This window comes from Oncorhynchus masou, chromosome 9 (assembly GCF_036934945.1).
Source record: "Oncorhynchus masou masou isolate Uvic2021 chromosome 9, UVic_Omas_1.1, whole genome shotgun sequence".
Classification (NCBI taxonomy): Eukaryota; Metazoa; Chordata; class Actinopteri; order Salmoniformes; family Salmonidae; genus Oncorhynchus; species Oncorhynchus masou.
This window is the reverse complement of record NC_088220.1, coordinates 36,841,572-36,857,870: the sequence shown is the minus strand read 5'-3', so window position 1 is coordinate 36,857,870 and position 16,299 is coordinate 36,841,572. Positions and strand designations below refer to the sequence as shown.

Below are 16,299 nucleotides of genomic sequence, written 5' to 3'. Positions count from 1 at the left end.
TGACAAATAACATGTATTTGATTGATTTTGTTGCCGTGTGTCATCTCCTGTTCAAGTCTATTGAAGCTTTAAAAATGTGATGCTTACAATTTTTTTTTTAAGAGGATAAAGGACAGAGTGTACAGACAAAGTAATGACGCAATTGTACTAGACCAGGTATTCCCAAACTGGGGGAAATGCTGTCAGTTTTAACAGTCCATTTATATTTTCTAACGGGGCTACACATTTGGGTGAGTTTTCTTTCCTTGCCTGAATAGCCTCGTTTCACTGCCTAAAATAAAACCATCTAGTGTTCAGAGAAATAACAACACAATGTCAAATACAGGTAGCCTAGACAAATAATGAACATCCAATCACATCAACCGTTACTCTCTCACGGGAATTCCACCAATGGTCCGTATGTAGCCAAACGTAGCTGATGCTCATGTTGGTATCTGTACTGATGTCGCAAAAGCCATGACAGGGAGACATATTGGAGTGGTAACGCATGTGCAAGCAGTTGCTCCCGACACCACTTGGGTACACTGCAGCATCCACCAAGAGGCTCTTGCTGCCAAGGGAATGCCTGAAAGCTTGAAAGATGTTTTGGACACTGCAGTGAAAATGGTTAACTTTGTTAAAGCAAGGCCCCCGAACTCTCATGTATTTTCTGCACTATGCAATGAAATGGGCAACACTTTTACAACATACAGAAGTGTGCTGGTTATCAAGGATCAAAGTATTGACACGCTTGTCTTTACTGACCATAATTTTCACTTGTCTGACTGCTTGCATGATGATGAGTTTATCACACAACTGGCCTATCTGGGTGACGTTTTTTTCTCGCCTGAATGATCTGAATCTATATTCAATGTACGGGACAAAATTGAGGCTATGATTAAGAAGTTGGAGCTCTTCTCTGTCTGCATTGACTAGGACAACACACAGGTCTTCCCATCATTGTGTGATTTTGTTTGTGTGCAGATGAACTCAAGCCTACGGACAATGTCAAATGTGATATAGCAAAGCACCTGAGTGAGTTAGGTGTGCAATTATGCAGGTACTTTCCTCGACACGGATGACACAAACAACTGGATTCGTTATCCCTTTCACGCATCTTCCTCCAGTCCACTATATCTGGATATCTGAACAAGAGAGCCTCATTGAAATTGCAACAAGCAAAATTGAATTTAATCAGAAGCCACTGACAGATTTCTGGATTCAGCTGCGCTCAGACTATCCTGCATTGGCAAATCGCGCTGTTAAGACTGATGCCCTTTGCAACCACGTACCTATGTGAGAGTGGATTCTCGGCCCTCGCTAGCATGAAAACTAAATCCAGGCATAGACTTTGGGTGGAAAATGATTTAAGACTGAGACTCTCTCCAATATAACCCAACATTGCAGAGTTATGTGCATCCTTTCAAGCACACCCTTCTCATTAACCTGTGGTGAGTTATTCACAATTTTTGATGAACAAATAAGATTTTATATATAAGATGGTTAAATAAAGAGCAAAATTATGGATTATTATATTATTGTTTGTGCCCTGGTCCTATAAGAAGCTCTTTGTCACGTCCCACAAGCCGGGTTGTGACAAAACTGATTCTTATGTTTAATAAATGTATTGTACAGTGTGTGTGTGGCAGGCTTGCAATGATGGCAAAAAACAACATTTGAGAGTGTGTTGACCCTGGTGCTAGAGGGGGTACTCATCTGAAAGTTGAATGTTTGAAGGGGTATAGGACTATACAAAGTTTGGGAACCACTGTACTAGACTATGTTGAGTCATACAAATGTGTAATAGAGCTTAATTTCACATTGTCATTCATTATGTGTAATGTTTTCAACCCCTTCCAGAGTTTTCAATTATTGAATAGTCATGGCCATATGGCTGCAATCACAAAACCCCATTGCTACAAATTACTCCAATTAGTATTTAATTAAATGTAATGACTGGGAATTGTCACATTAATGAGAGAAAGAAGCACAGAACAGAATGTTTGTCTTTATTTCCCGTTTTTCTTCTCTCACTTTCTCTCAGCTGGAGGATGACATTGTGGCCCGTCCGAATTACTTCACCACGATGAAGAACTTTGCCCTGCAGCAGCCTTCTGAGGAGTGGATGATCTTGGAGTTCTCCCAGCTGGGCTTCATCGGTAAGCCTCGGCCCATGCCAAAATAGCTAGCAATAGTGCCACTGTTGCGTGTGTGTGTGTGTGTGTGAGTTAACGAGCGATGACTCGGTGTGTCACCAAGGCAACGTTACAGAGCTACAGCCAGAAGAGCTAGCCCTACTAGCGCGCTGCTGTCGAGTGCCTATGTGTGGTAAAGAGCCATGTCACTAACATACTACAGCCAGAAGAACTAGCCTATAGTGCTCTAATACTGAATGTGTAAGTTAAAGATTTACGAATTAAGATTCTTACCAAGGCAGCCCCGGAATGGGGACTAACAATGAACCCCTAATTAGGACACTGATATTTGAACATAGTGCAAGACACTTAAACTTGAAAGCCGCTCGGCTATTCAAAGGCATAATCCTGAGTAATGGCAAAGGTAAGCTATTTTAGTCCGAAGGTTATGATCAAATCTACAGCTTGGCAGGAAAGTTGTTCCTAAGCTCCCTCCAACTCGTCAGAACTCAATTTAAAAGTAACCACTTTGAATTAAAGCCGGCAAAATTCATTGAAGCGTCAACCTCCATTTGACCTCTGTTGTAATTATACTGTCTAGAGTGATCAACTACTTATATCTTCCGGAATCTATCAGTGTTGGGTAGCTGGCATGTGAAAATACAGCACTTGGGGCTGAAGTACATTTTAGAGTCAAGGCCACAGTCTCGGTTTGTGAGAGCAGTTCCAACGTTCAAGTAAAGTGAGCTGGATGGGACAAAATGCGGCCAGAGCTTTTCAGTTGTCGTGTTATCTTCGGGGGACGAAAATGGGGAACACGTGGTGTGTTTTCGGGGCTCGTAGGGAGCTAGTTGATTTTGACCCAAAGTAAAGAGGTTTTGACAGCCAGCGCAGGGCCTGGTCCCAAAGTAAACTGAACCAAAGAATCCCCTAGGGTTTGACACGTGCTATACACAAGCATTCTAACGACACACACAGACTCACTGTCAGAGTCAATCGTTTTTTTTTTTTATGAAAATGAATAGCGACATCCTTAACACTCATCTATGATTGAAACAAAAATATGCCCCCGATTGATTTGAAATTATACCCAAATAAACCCTTCTCTGGTGGTGTGTTTTTGTCATGGGACTCATAATAGTCTGGCTGAAGCTGAATTCCACTTTCTTATGATTGTGGCCATTTGACATTTCTAACTTTTCCATTCAGACATCTAAGAGGGGGTCTGGTGTCTTGTGACTCTCTGCTGATCAGTAAAGAACAAATGACAGCAGCCACTTAAAGGCCACCAAGCAGCCGCAGCTGTCACACATACACCCAAGCCATTGTGTGCCTCTGTGTCGTGTGTGTTCACACAAGTGACAACTGAGAGCATTTTTTTTCTCTGAGAAATGGAACAGAAAAGTATTGGAAGAAGCGTCAGTGAAGTGATTGCCATGGACCAAGCATTATGAAGACACTACACTAATTAGACGAGTGTCATCCAACCGTAACCCTTTACAAGGGTGACATTTGACCAAAACCCTTTCTGCACACACACACATACATATATATATATATATATACAGAATCCCCCTCATGTACACACAATTACACTGTATGCAGCATGCTCTTTCCCTTGAGCTTCTGCTGCTGCACTTTACTCTAATAGGTCCCTGAGCGCTGTTCGGGGCCCAGCTTAACCACTGATTGATGCCCACTCTCCTCTCCCTCCACTCCATCTCTCCAGCCCCATCTCCCCCAGCAAAGACCTACCTCATTACTGGGCCCTGTCTATAGAGGCTGTCAAACAACATGTGTTGTATTCTCCCTCTAGCTATAGGGCCAGTAAGATGTATAGGGACGAGGGAGTGATACTGATCTAAGGTCAGTTTTGTTCTTAAGGGTAAGCATGGGATTGGGGGAGGGCAAGCTGATCTGAGATCTGTGCCCACTGGCAACTTCTTGCTATTGGGGAATAGTCTAATGGAAGCCCATTGACTAATAAAACAATACATTTCGGTGCAATATGTTGCTGCTGGTATAATAAAAGTTGTCTCCAAGGACTATCTCCCATGGGGTGTAAACAATGCTGAGATTGCTATTCACTTTCAGTTGAGTAGAAATCTTAGCCTGAGATTGCTTGACGTGGGCCTTCTCCTATTCCACTTATCAAACATATAAAGTTAAAGCTTCTGACGGATAACGTAGCCACTGCTGTCACTCGCTGTGCTTATCTAAGCGTATTGAGTGCCTGTCAGTTTAGTGTGTGGATCCGATTACAGGCTTCCCGTGGAGGAGATAGGGTTGAGGCGTCTCTTTCTTCCTGTCTTTCTCTTTCCCATCTCTCTCTCACCCCCATCTCTCGCTCTGTATCACCCCTATATCTCTCTAATCTTTCCCTCTCTTTCTCCTTCCCCCTCTCATGGTCATTGCGTGTAGCCTGGGACGGCGGGCCCGGTCCGACAACCATGACTTAATGCTGCTCAGGCTCACTCGACCCGGAGTTTTGATAAGCCGACCGGCTCGCATCTCCTGCCTGTCACAACGAGCACTTCGCCGAATCACATCCGCCGGGCCGTCAACAGCATTGGTCACAGAAAAGACACCAACCTCGATTCTGCATTGCTTGTTTTCAGTCTGAGGACTAGGAGAGAGGGAGCGGGGAAGAGAATGAGATCTAGATCTCGTTAAAAGTTGTCACCTTTTTAGAGATTTTAAACCAGACGAGGTACAATTGTTAAAAGGAGGAATAGCCATAGGGTTGATGATACTCTCACATTTTTGCTTCTTCCTCTTCCCTGAAGATGAAGAAAGTAGACTAGACCACAAGATTTACCAAAAATCAACTCCCATTCTCATCATGCGCTATTACGCGGTCAGAGAGCTGCACAGCTTCTGTATTAGGCTTAGTCCAGTCAGCGTTTGTTGTCAAGGGGCTTTAAAACACAATTACATAACATAATTAGTCATCGTCGTGATGATAATGATCCGAGACAAACCATAACAATTTTCCCCTCCTCATAGGATAAGCCATGCGGCGCTAAATACATAATTCCCCAAAAGCAGTAGGGAGGCTTTGTGAGCAGTAATCCGATGGGCTGTGCCCTGACTTGGCTCTCTCAGGTGTTTTTAGGAGCTCAAGCTCGTGGTTAGCGACTGTTAGTGACTCTCTCCCTTCCGCTCTCATTAGCATTCTACAGCTAACCGGCCCGACAGGCCAAGCAGCGAGTGCAATCAGGGAGAATCAGGGGACAGCCATCTGAATGTGTGGATATGCATATGAGTGCAATGAAATAGGGGGTAGAGAGAGAGAGAGGTCATGTCTTCCGGATGACTGAGCAGTGAACAGGACTAGAAGTGGATCCCGACGACTGAGACGGACAGGACAGGGTGTCTCACTCAGGGTGTTGATTCATGAAGATTAGTGAGGCAAAGGTGGGCGGAGTTATATCTCGTTTGAATGAGTGAGGGGGGGAAAAGACTATCTTCTGATAGAAAAGGATGGGGAAACACAGTGCAGAGTACCCGACATAAATGAAACAGATAGCTCTCAATAGCCTACAGAGATAAATAAAGATATGCATGGTCCAAGAAACTAGAACCTGATTCAATTCAAATAAAACGGAAGACTTAAAATTGTAATTTACTCCAAGCCTTATCTGCTGAAATATTACTTATTTTATAACAAATTACACATTTTATTAAAAATCATCCATCATCTTGAACGCACTTCATGGCAAACAATCAATTATGCTATCATTTTGCAGCACCTCTCGTAGCCACATGCACAAATTCTTATTAGCGCCCAAGGGATCATGTAGGGATGGAGAGAAATGGGATTTGTCAGTTTAATTTAGACTGCAGTCCTCAACAGTGGGTTTGGCAGTCCAGGGGTGCATCTCAATACTCGAGAGTGGCTTCCTCTCCTCATGTCCTTGCCTTCATCTGCACTAATTTGAAAGAACTGGACAGTTGAAAGTAAAGATCTGGATACCAGTCACCATATTGCTTTCAAATTAGTTCAGAATGAAGAGAAAAGTAGGTCACTTAAGAGTATTACGATGCACCCCAATTTCGGTACTTATTCATTATTCAGCAGTCAGCGATTCATAGCACATGTAAGCGCCACATTGTTCTTACACTTAATTCACAGCAGCTTGTTGGTGACAAGGCCAGAGAAAAGCATCTCTCCTAAGTCAAAAATCCTAATATAATGCTACGTTTTCAGCCCAGAAGTAAATTCCACCTCTGTATCCATTCACGCAAACATTCTCCTGAGTCAGCATTCACTAGCATTACAGCCTTCACCTTCTCCCATGAGTTCATGTAATGTAGATGCATGACAACTAATGCAATACGGTTGTTATATGCACGGACACACGTGTGCGCGCGCACACACACATATACAGTGCATTCGGAGAGAATTCAGACCCCTTGACTTTTTCCTAATTTCTTTATTTTAAAGCCTTGTTCTGAAATTGATTAAGTTGTTGTTTTTTACCTCATGACAAAGCCATTTCTTTCCTGAAATATCACATTCACATAAGTATTCAGACCCTTTACTCAGTAATTTGTTGAACCTTTGGCAGTGAATACAGACTCTTCTTGGACATGACACTACAAGCTTGGCACACCTGTATTTGAGGAGTTTCTCCTGTTCATCTCTGCAGATCCTCTCAAGCTTTGTCAGGTTGGATTGGGAGTGTCACTGCACAGCTATTTTCAGATCTCTCCAGACATGTTTGATTGCGTTCAAGTCTGGGCTCTGGCTTGGCCACTCAAGGTCATTCAGATAATTGTTCCGAAGCCACTCCTGCGTAGTCTTGGCTGTAATGCTTAGGGTTGTTGTCCTGTTGGAAGGTGAACCTTCAACTTGTCTGAGGTCCTGAGCGCTCTAAAGAAAGTTTTCATCAAGGATCTCTCTCTACTTTGCTCTGTTCATCTTTCCCTCAGTCCTGACTTGTCTCCCAGTCCCTGCCACTGATAAACATCCCACAGCATGATGCTGCCACAACCATGCTTCACCATAGGGATGGTATTGGACAGGTGATGATCTCTGCCTGGTTTCCTCCAGATTGGCATTCAGGCCAAAGAGTTCAATCTTGGTTTTATCAGACCGGAGAATCTTGTTTATCATGGTCTGAGAGTCCTTTAGGTGCCTTTTGGCAAACTCATGTGCCAATTTATTGAGGAGTGGCTTCAGTCTGGCCAATCTACCATAAAGACCTGATTGGTGGAGTGCTGCAGAGATGGTTGTCCTTCTGAAAGGTTCTTCCAACTCTACAGAGGAACTCTGGAGCTCTGTCAGAGTGACCATCACCTCCCTGACCAAAGACCTTCTCCCCCGATTTCCCCCGGTTTGGCCGGGCAGCCAGCTCTAGGAAGAGTCTTGGTGGTCCCAAATGTCTTCCATTTAAGAATGATGGGGGCCACTGTGTTCTTGGATCTATTTTTTTGGTACCATTCCCTAGATTTATTCCTCGGCACAAGTCTCTGAACTGCATGGACAATTCCTTCAACCTCATGACTTGGTTTTTGGTGACAGGTGTGTGCCTTTCCAAATCATGTTCAATCACTTGAATTTACCACAGGTGGACTCCAACTAAGTAGAAACATCTCAAGGATGATCAATGGAAACCGGGTGCACCTGAGTTCAATTTCAAATCTCATAGCAAAGGATCTGAATACTGATGTAAATAAAGTCATTTTATTTTTTATATATTTGCAAAATATTCTAAAAACCTGTTTCTTTGTCATTATGGGGTATTGTGTGTAGATTGATGAGGGGGAAAACGATTTAGTCAATTTTAGAATAAGGCTGTAACATAACAAAATGTGTAAAAATTAAAGGGGTCTGAATATTTTCCGAATGCATTGTACATAGTCTTGACTGACCACGAGAATCCATATATGTCAGATCAGGTTTGCAATGAATAACTTCAAATATACCCCCTTTCATCCGTAGAAGGGGGGGGGGGGAGAACTAGTGGAGTTGACACTCACGTCCTGTAGTAAATCAAGGGAGAAGATCCAGGTCTGTGCTCTCCTAATTCACCAAAGGAATGTGCTTTGTCTCAACAGGCCCTTTCCCGCTGAAACTCTAACATATTCAAAAACGAATACTGGAACAATATTTTGAACATAGATCGCCTCTGACCATTCCCCATGTTCTATCTGTTTATTTTGCGATGTTATAAAGGAAATACTTTAACTTGGAAAGTATACCCACTACAAACAGTACCAGTCAAAAGTTTGGATACACCTACTCATTCAAAGGTTTTTCTTTATTTTTACTAGTTTCTACATTGTAGAATAATAGTGAAGACATGAAAACTATGAAATAACACATATGGAATCATGTAGTAACCCAAAAAGTGTTAGTGTTAAACAAAGCATTTATTTGCAGCCCAAATAAATGCTTCAGAGTTCAAGTAACAGACATGTCTCAACATAAACTGTTCAGAAGAGACCGCATGAATCAGGCCTTCATGGTCGAATTGCTGCAAAGAAACCACTACTAAAGTACATAAATAAGAACAAGAGACTTGCTTGGGCCAAGAAACACGAGAAATGGACATTAGACTGGTGGAACTCTGTCCTTTTGTCTGAGTCCAAATTTGACATTTTTGGTTCCAACTTCCGTGGCTTTGTGAGACGCAGAGAAGGTGAGCGGATGATCTTTGCATGTGTGGTTCCCACCGTGAAGCATGGAGGAGGAGGTGTGATTGTGTCGGTGCTGTGCTGGTGACACTGTCAGTGATTTATTTAGAATTCAAGGCACACTTAACCAGCATGGCTACCACAGCATTCTGCAGTGATACGCCATCCCATCTGGTTTCCACTTAGTGGGACTATCATTCGTTTAACGGAGGTAACTTGGATACAGCAAGACTCCGGAGCCCAGAAGACGGTATCCCGGATGAGACCTATTCTTTTATTTTTGTTTGTTATTTAATAAACACCCTTGAAACCGAGCTAATACAATTCTGTCCGTGTCTGATCTGTGTAAACTTCTTGACCAAACCCCCTAGTCGGACAATATTTTGTTTAACTCCTTTTTCGTTACTACATGATTCCATGTGTGTTTTTTCATTGTTTTCATGTCTTCACTATTATTCTACAATGTCGAAAACGGTCAAAATAAAGAAAAACCCTTACATGAGTAGATGTGACCAAACTTTTGACTGGTACTTTAGATGACGTTTCCATACTAGCTACGAATGAGCTTACGTTTTCCAGCATTGTGACGTCTTTTTTGGCATTTCCTTTGAAGAATGGCTGTAAGGGACCGTATATGGCATGTGGTCACATGGTGTCTCCCGCAGAAAACCTTGCGTAAAATACTGAGGTAGCCATTTTTCCAATCGCTTCTTATAAGAAACCAACTGCCTTGACGGATATATTATCGAATATATTTGTTAACACCTTGAGGATGGATCCTAAACAATGTTTGCCGTGTTTCTGTCGATATTATGTAGCTAATTTTGAAAAAAGTTTGGCGTTGTAGTTGTAGCATTTTTCGGTCGATTTCTCAGCCAAGCATGGTGAAGAAACGGGAGCTTTTTCACCTACAAAAAATTATCTTTTTGGAAAAATGGAACATTTGCTGTCTAACTGGGAGTCTCCTGCGTGAAAGCATCTGAAGTTCTTCCAAGGTAAATTATTTAATGTGGTTGCTTTTCTTATTTTCGTGAAAATGTTGCCTGCTGCCAGCAGAGCCTAGCATAGCATAATCCCATGATAAACTTACACAAATGCTTGTCTAGTGTTGGCTATAACGCATATTTTGAAAATCTGAGATGACAGTGTTAACAAAAGGCTTGTGTTTGAATATATTTATAAAATATAAAATATATCCCATTTAGCAGACGCTTTTGTCCAAAGCGACTTACAAGTCGGCTGGGGCCACTACTTTTACATATGGGTGGCCCCAGCTGGAATCGAACCCACGACGCTTGGCGTTGCAAGCGCCATGCTCTACCGACTGAGCCACACAGGACCCTGATCTCAGCAAACCATTTCTGTATGGACCTCGCTTTGTGCATGGGGGTATTGGCATGCTGAAATAGGAAATAGGAAAGGGCCTTCATTTCATTTGCGATTTTCATGAATAGGAAAAGTTTCTAGGGGTATTTATGTCCGTTGCGTTATGCTAATGCGTTTGAGGCTATGATTACGCTCCCGGATACGGGTTTTCTCGTCGCAACTGGTTGAAGAAGTTACAGGTCTGTGAGAGCCAGACATCTTGCTGGTTTGTAGGTGACCAAATACTTATTTTCCACCATCATTTGCAAATAAATTCATTAAAAATCCTACAATGTGATTTTCTGGATTTATTTTTCTAATTTTGTCTGTCATAGTTGAAGTGTACATATGATGAAAATTACAGGCCTCTCTCATCTTTTTAAGTGGGAGAACTTGCACAATTGGTGGCTGACTAAATACTTTTTTGCCCCACTGTATCTTCAAAGAAGCATCTTCAGGAGTGAATGGAAGGAAAATAAACTCTGTAGTTCTGTTCAGGACTACACGACAATGCATCGGATACCGGACAACTACAAAGAAGGACAACAGTAGAAGAGTTGTTGGAACCATTTTGGACAATCAGAGCCTTACAATCGTGCAACAAAAGGGCCCTTTCCAAGGCTGCCCCGTTCACCGAGAGATCCTCGGCAAACCCAGGCATATGTAAATACATTCATTCATGATTTCTTGCTCAAAGCGGGCGGTGGTTTGTGTGCAAAATATATCGTTATTGTAGGTGAGAATAGTTTCTGAATGTGGCAATTGTATATGTCTCTGTACCTCTCTCTCCCTCGCCATCTCTTTAACAAGCATCCATGTTGTTTTCATTCCGCCTGGGACCTGTTCTCAGTGTGTTATCCTGTGTTCCCATTTAATTAGCTAGTAAATGAATAAACAAATTTGTGTAGTACTGAATAATAAATAAGGCTCAGGTTTTTGCAGGTGCAAGGAGGTTATGACTGTTCAGAATGGTGATATGATATGAGTTTATGATTAATAAGTTGACTGTTTATAGATGTGATAGGTAAAGACCTTTTTAGAGTTTAATTTAAAGAATCACTCTCGTGGTGCCCCAGATCCTAATGAGTTGATTGTTACATGATTAATTTAATTGGGTAACAATTAAACATAGTTCATTTGATAATTAGACAGTCTTCAGATTAATGTAAAAGACAATTAATTAATGTTAAAGACAAGCCACGACACACACACACTAAAAGAAAGCCTACTACATAGGGCACCCTCGTCTAATTACACATCGTCCCTTGTTACTGTTGACAAGCCCATCAAGGCCATGATTGGTGAATCGCTGATCCATTTCCAGCTCTTTGTCTGTTGGCAATGTTAGGGACATCCCCACACAAACACACAAACAGTACTTTTAACATGGCGTTTCAACTTACATATTTGACGTACATGATTACTTTGTGTGCTTATTTATACAGTAACTATGTCCTGGGATTTGAGCTCACTAATTTGTCTAAAACATCCCAATGCCGACAAAACAAAATAGGCAAGACAAAGTGGGCTAATTTTTGGGGGCCAATTGCGGTGGAAATGTTTTTATACACAAACATTGATATAAAACCCATCCTATTGCTGGAAACTTGGAGTCACGCAATTTTGTATTTTGTTTTATTATTACCACGATGTGGAAAAGCATGCAGAGTTTATAAGCACATGAAATACGTTTTGAGGAGCTTTGTAACTTATTTCATAACTAAATAATTGATGGTGGTTAAGTGCATGGCGATACGCTTCATGCAAATTTCCACTAAATATCAAGGGTAAGCTACTATTTTAATAATGCTAGTGACATGATGATCGGTGCTTGGCTGACAATGATCAAATATAAATGATCTGTGCTTTATCCATACATCATCATATAACCTTGCCAAAACCAGATTGGGCGAGTTTGCTATATTATCGCAACAGAAAGCCATCGGTAGAGTTGAAAATGTGATGGAAACCCATTTAACTTTGAAAAAAGAATAATATATTTGATATATTTTGAATTGAACCACAAAAGTAATTTGTATTTGCGCTATGTCATCACATACAGCTTTTTTTTATCCACAACAAGTCAGTTTGATGGAAACACCCCTATGGTGGGAAAATGTGGATGTTGTTTTTATGTAGATTTGAGGATATTTGCATGAAAATCTGTCGCCAATTGGACGGAAACTTGTTCTACACTTTGCACATCAAAGTGAATTTCGGCTCAGTTAAAAATAGACTCAAGAAAAACGTTTTTATTTATCATAGTGATTCATGAGTAACATTAAAACAGAAAAATAATCCCCCCTACATTAGACAACTGTACTGAACCTTCAAATTGCTGAAATAAGTCATGTTAGATAAACTGATAACTAGAATAGCAGTGCAGATATGTATTATATATATTGAATGTGTAGGGGACCTATGAGAATGCTACAGACTTTATGGTGCAACAGAAAGATCCACGCAATCCAAATCCAGAGGTTGTGAGTTCATATCCTTTTTATTGAGTTTATTTTACCTTTATTTAACTAGGCAAGTCAGTTAGAACAAATTCTTATTTTGACGGCCTAGGAACAGTGGGTTAATAACTGCCTCGTTCAGGGGCAGACCGACAGATTTTTACCTTTCGGGTACTAGTCCAATGCTCGAACCACTAGGCTTCCTGCCGTCCCGAAAAGTGAGTACTAATTGATGTCAAATGCATACATACCGTCACTGGTTTTGCCAGATTTTTGCAGAACATAGTCCCACTTACCTTAAAACCCCCCCCATAAAATGTCATTACTTTACTTATAATGGTTTGGGACACCTGGGACCATCATGTGATGTCCTAACGACTGTCCCAAGAATGTCTTGAAGATGTCCTCACATGGTCATCAACGACGTCCTGCTAACTTACAGGGAACTAGACAAAGTTCCCCGATTGAATGTTCCCATCACGCAACTTCCTAATGACTAGTAAAAGGAAGGTCCTGAGAAAACCCTTAAAACGGTCTTGACATGGTCCTCAGTGACGTCCTGGTAACTTACAGGGAACTACACAAAGGTAGCCCAGAGAACGTTCACGGGGTTTCGGGTCACCACATATCCAGATTGGATGCATTTAAGTTTCATTCGTTTGTATTCATGAAGCTTCCCGTGTCGGCACAGTTGACCAAGAAGGAATAAAACCGTGTCAAGGAGGTCCGATAGTTTTTTCCATCTGCTGTAGCGCCATAGTTAAACTCTGATTTCTCCGCAATTTAGGTAAACTAATGACAACACCAACTACAGTGTGTGTGTGTATATACACTGCTCAAGAAAATAAAGGGAACACTTAAACAACACAATGTAACTCCAAGTCAATCACACTTCTGTGAAATCAAACTGTCCACCTAGGAAGCAACACTGATTGACAATAAATTTCACATGCTGTTGTGCAAATGGAATGGACAACAGGTGGAAATTATAGGCATTTAGTAAGACACCCCTAATAAAGGAGTGGTGCTGCAGGTGGTGACCACAGACCACTTCACAGTTCCTATGCTTCCTGGCTGATGTTTTGGTCACTTTTGTATGCTGGCGGTGCTTTCACTCTAGTGGTAGCATGTGACGGAGTCTACAACCCACACAAGTGCCTCAGGTAGTGCAGCTCATCCAGGATGGCACATTAATGCGAGCTGTGGCAAGAAGGTTTGCTGTGTCTGTCAGTGTAGTGTCCAGAGCATGGAGGCGCTACCAGGGGACAGCCAGTACATCAGGAGACGTGGAGGAGGCCATAGGAGGGCAACAACCCAGCAGCAGGACCGCTACCTCCGCCTTTGTGCAAGGATGAGCAGGAGGAGCACTGCCAGAGCCCTGCAAAATGACTTCCAGCAGGCCACAAATGTGCATGTGTCTGCTCAAATGGTCAGAAACAGACTCCATGAGGGTGGTATGAGGGCCCGACGTCCACAGATGGGGGTTGTGCTTACAGCCCAACACCGTGCAGGACGTTTGGCATTTGCCAGAGAACACCAAGATTGGCAAATTCGCCACTGGCGCCCTGTGCTCTTCACAGATGAAAGCAGGTTCACACTGAGCACGTGACAGACGTGACAGTCTGGAGACGCCGTGGAGAATGTTTTGCTGCCTGCAACATCCTCCAGCATGACCGGTTTGGCGGTGGGTCAGTCATGGTGTGGGGTGGCATTTCTTTGGGGGGCTGCATAGCCCTCAATGTGCTCGCCAGAGGTAGCCTGACTGCCATTAGGTACCAAGATGAGATCCACAGACCCCTTGTGAGACCATATGCTGGTGTGGTTGGCCCTGGGTTCCTCCTAATGCAAGACAATGCTAGACCTCATGTGGCTGGAGTGTGTCAGCAGTTCCTGCAAGAGGAAGGCATTGATGCTATGGACTGGCCCGCCCGTTCCCCAGACCTGAATCCAATTGAGCACATCTGGGACATCATGTCTCGCTCCATCCACCAATGCCACGTTGCACCACAGACTGTCCAGGAGTTGGCGGATGCTTTAGTCCAGATCTGGGAGGAGATCCCTCAGGAGACCATCCGCCACCTCATCAGAAGCATGCCCAGGCATTGTAGGGAGGTCATACAGGCACGTGGAGGCCACACACACTACTGAGCCTCATTTTGACTTGTTTTAAGGACATTACATCAACGTTGGATCAGCATGTAGTGTGGTTTTCCACTTTAATTTTGAGTGTGACTCCAAATCCAGACCTCCATGGGTTGATACATTTCATTTCCATTGATCATTTTTGTGTGATTTTGTTGTCAGCACATTCAACTATGTAAAGAAAAAAGTATTTAATAAGAATATTTTATTCATTCAGATATAGGATGTTATTTTAGTGTTCCCTTTATTTTTTTGAGCAGCGTGTGTGTGTGTGTGTGTGTGTGTGTGTGTGTGTGTATATATGTATATGTATATATATATGTATATATATCTATGTATATATATATGTGTATATATATATGTATATATATATATGTATGTATGTATATATATGTATATATATATATATGTATGTGTGTGTGTGTGTGTGTGTGTGTGTGTAAATAATACACTGTATTTATACTCCAGACTCCGACATTGCTAGCCCGAATATTATATATTTCTTTATACGATTTTTGTACTTAGATTTGTGTGTATTGTTGTGAATTGTTACAGTAGATATTACAGCACAAGCATTTCGCTATACTTGCAATAACATCTGCTAAATATGTGTATGCTACCAATAAAATATTATTTGATTTGAGATTAATACTTATGCAATGACTGTATTTGAGGTATTTCATTTTTTAGGACTCTTTGACATTGGAGTATTTTGTGTAGGTATTTTGACCCAAAAATATACTTTTAAATCAATTTTAATCCCTCTTTTTAACACAATAAAATGTGAAAAAATCAAAGGGGTCTGGATACATGTGAGTGTATGTGTGCCTGCCTGCTTTCCTGCTTCTGTGTGCGAATATGTGCACACACATGTGTCTTTGTGTCTTTTTAAGTGTGTGTTCCCCTGTCTGAAAGTGCGAGAGTGCGAGTCTGTGTGTGCATATGCATGCAATAGATGGATGGAGGGAGAGAAAGAAAGAGAGGTGCGAGATGAGGGGAAACAAGGTAGTGAGGGAGACATTTGGAGGCAGTGGAGGGTGAATAAGCAGATAGGTGAATACTGATAAACTCATCTAGTGGCCACTCACTCACTCTTTACCCAAGATGCACCTGGGTGCATATCTTACCAGTGCACCCTGTGGACAATCTCGCCGTCTGTCTCTCTCCATTTCCCTCGCCCACCCCTCTCTCTCCTTCTCTATATCCCTTTCCTCTGTCTCTCTCTCCCTCTAGCCTCTCTCTCCCCCTCGGTCATCCTCTTGCTCGCTCTCTCCTTTTTCCCCTCTCTCTCTCTCTCTCTCTTCTATTCACTCTCTCTCTTTCCCCTTTACTCTGTGTTTCTCCCTCAGTAGCAGTGTATCTAACAGATACATCTGGTACTTGTAGCTACTAAATATGAGAACAGCTCAAAAACTTCCTAGAAATTGAACGGTTGTTTTATTCTAGTGCTAAACATTTTTTGAGCTTGTAATGCATCACAAAGCATCTTTGAGATTGATATATGGCATGCTTAATGAATACAACACAGCTTTGGTGAAACCCCTGTCTCAAAAAAAAAGTTTTTACCGCTTAGAACT

General features: G+C 42.0%; 1 protein-coding gene across 1 annotated transcript in view; it reads left to right on the top strand.

Moving 5' to 3' along the window:
* Window positions 1-16,299, top strand: part of LOC135545964 (alpha-1,3-mannosyl-glycoprotein 4-beta-N-acetylglucosaminyltransferase B-like) — a 222,333-nt gene that overhangs the window by 166,728 nt on the left and 39,306 nt on the right. Inside the window, exon 8 of the mRNA XM_064973976.1 lies at window positions 2,024-2,138. Within this exon, the coding sequence (XP_064830048.1) occupies window positions 2,024-2,138 (115 nt within the window). The remainder of the gene's footprint in view (window positions 1-2,023; window positions 2,139-16,299) is intronic.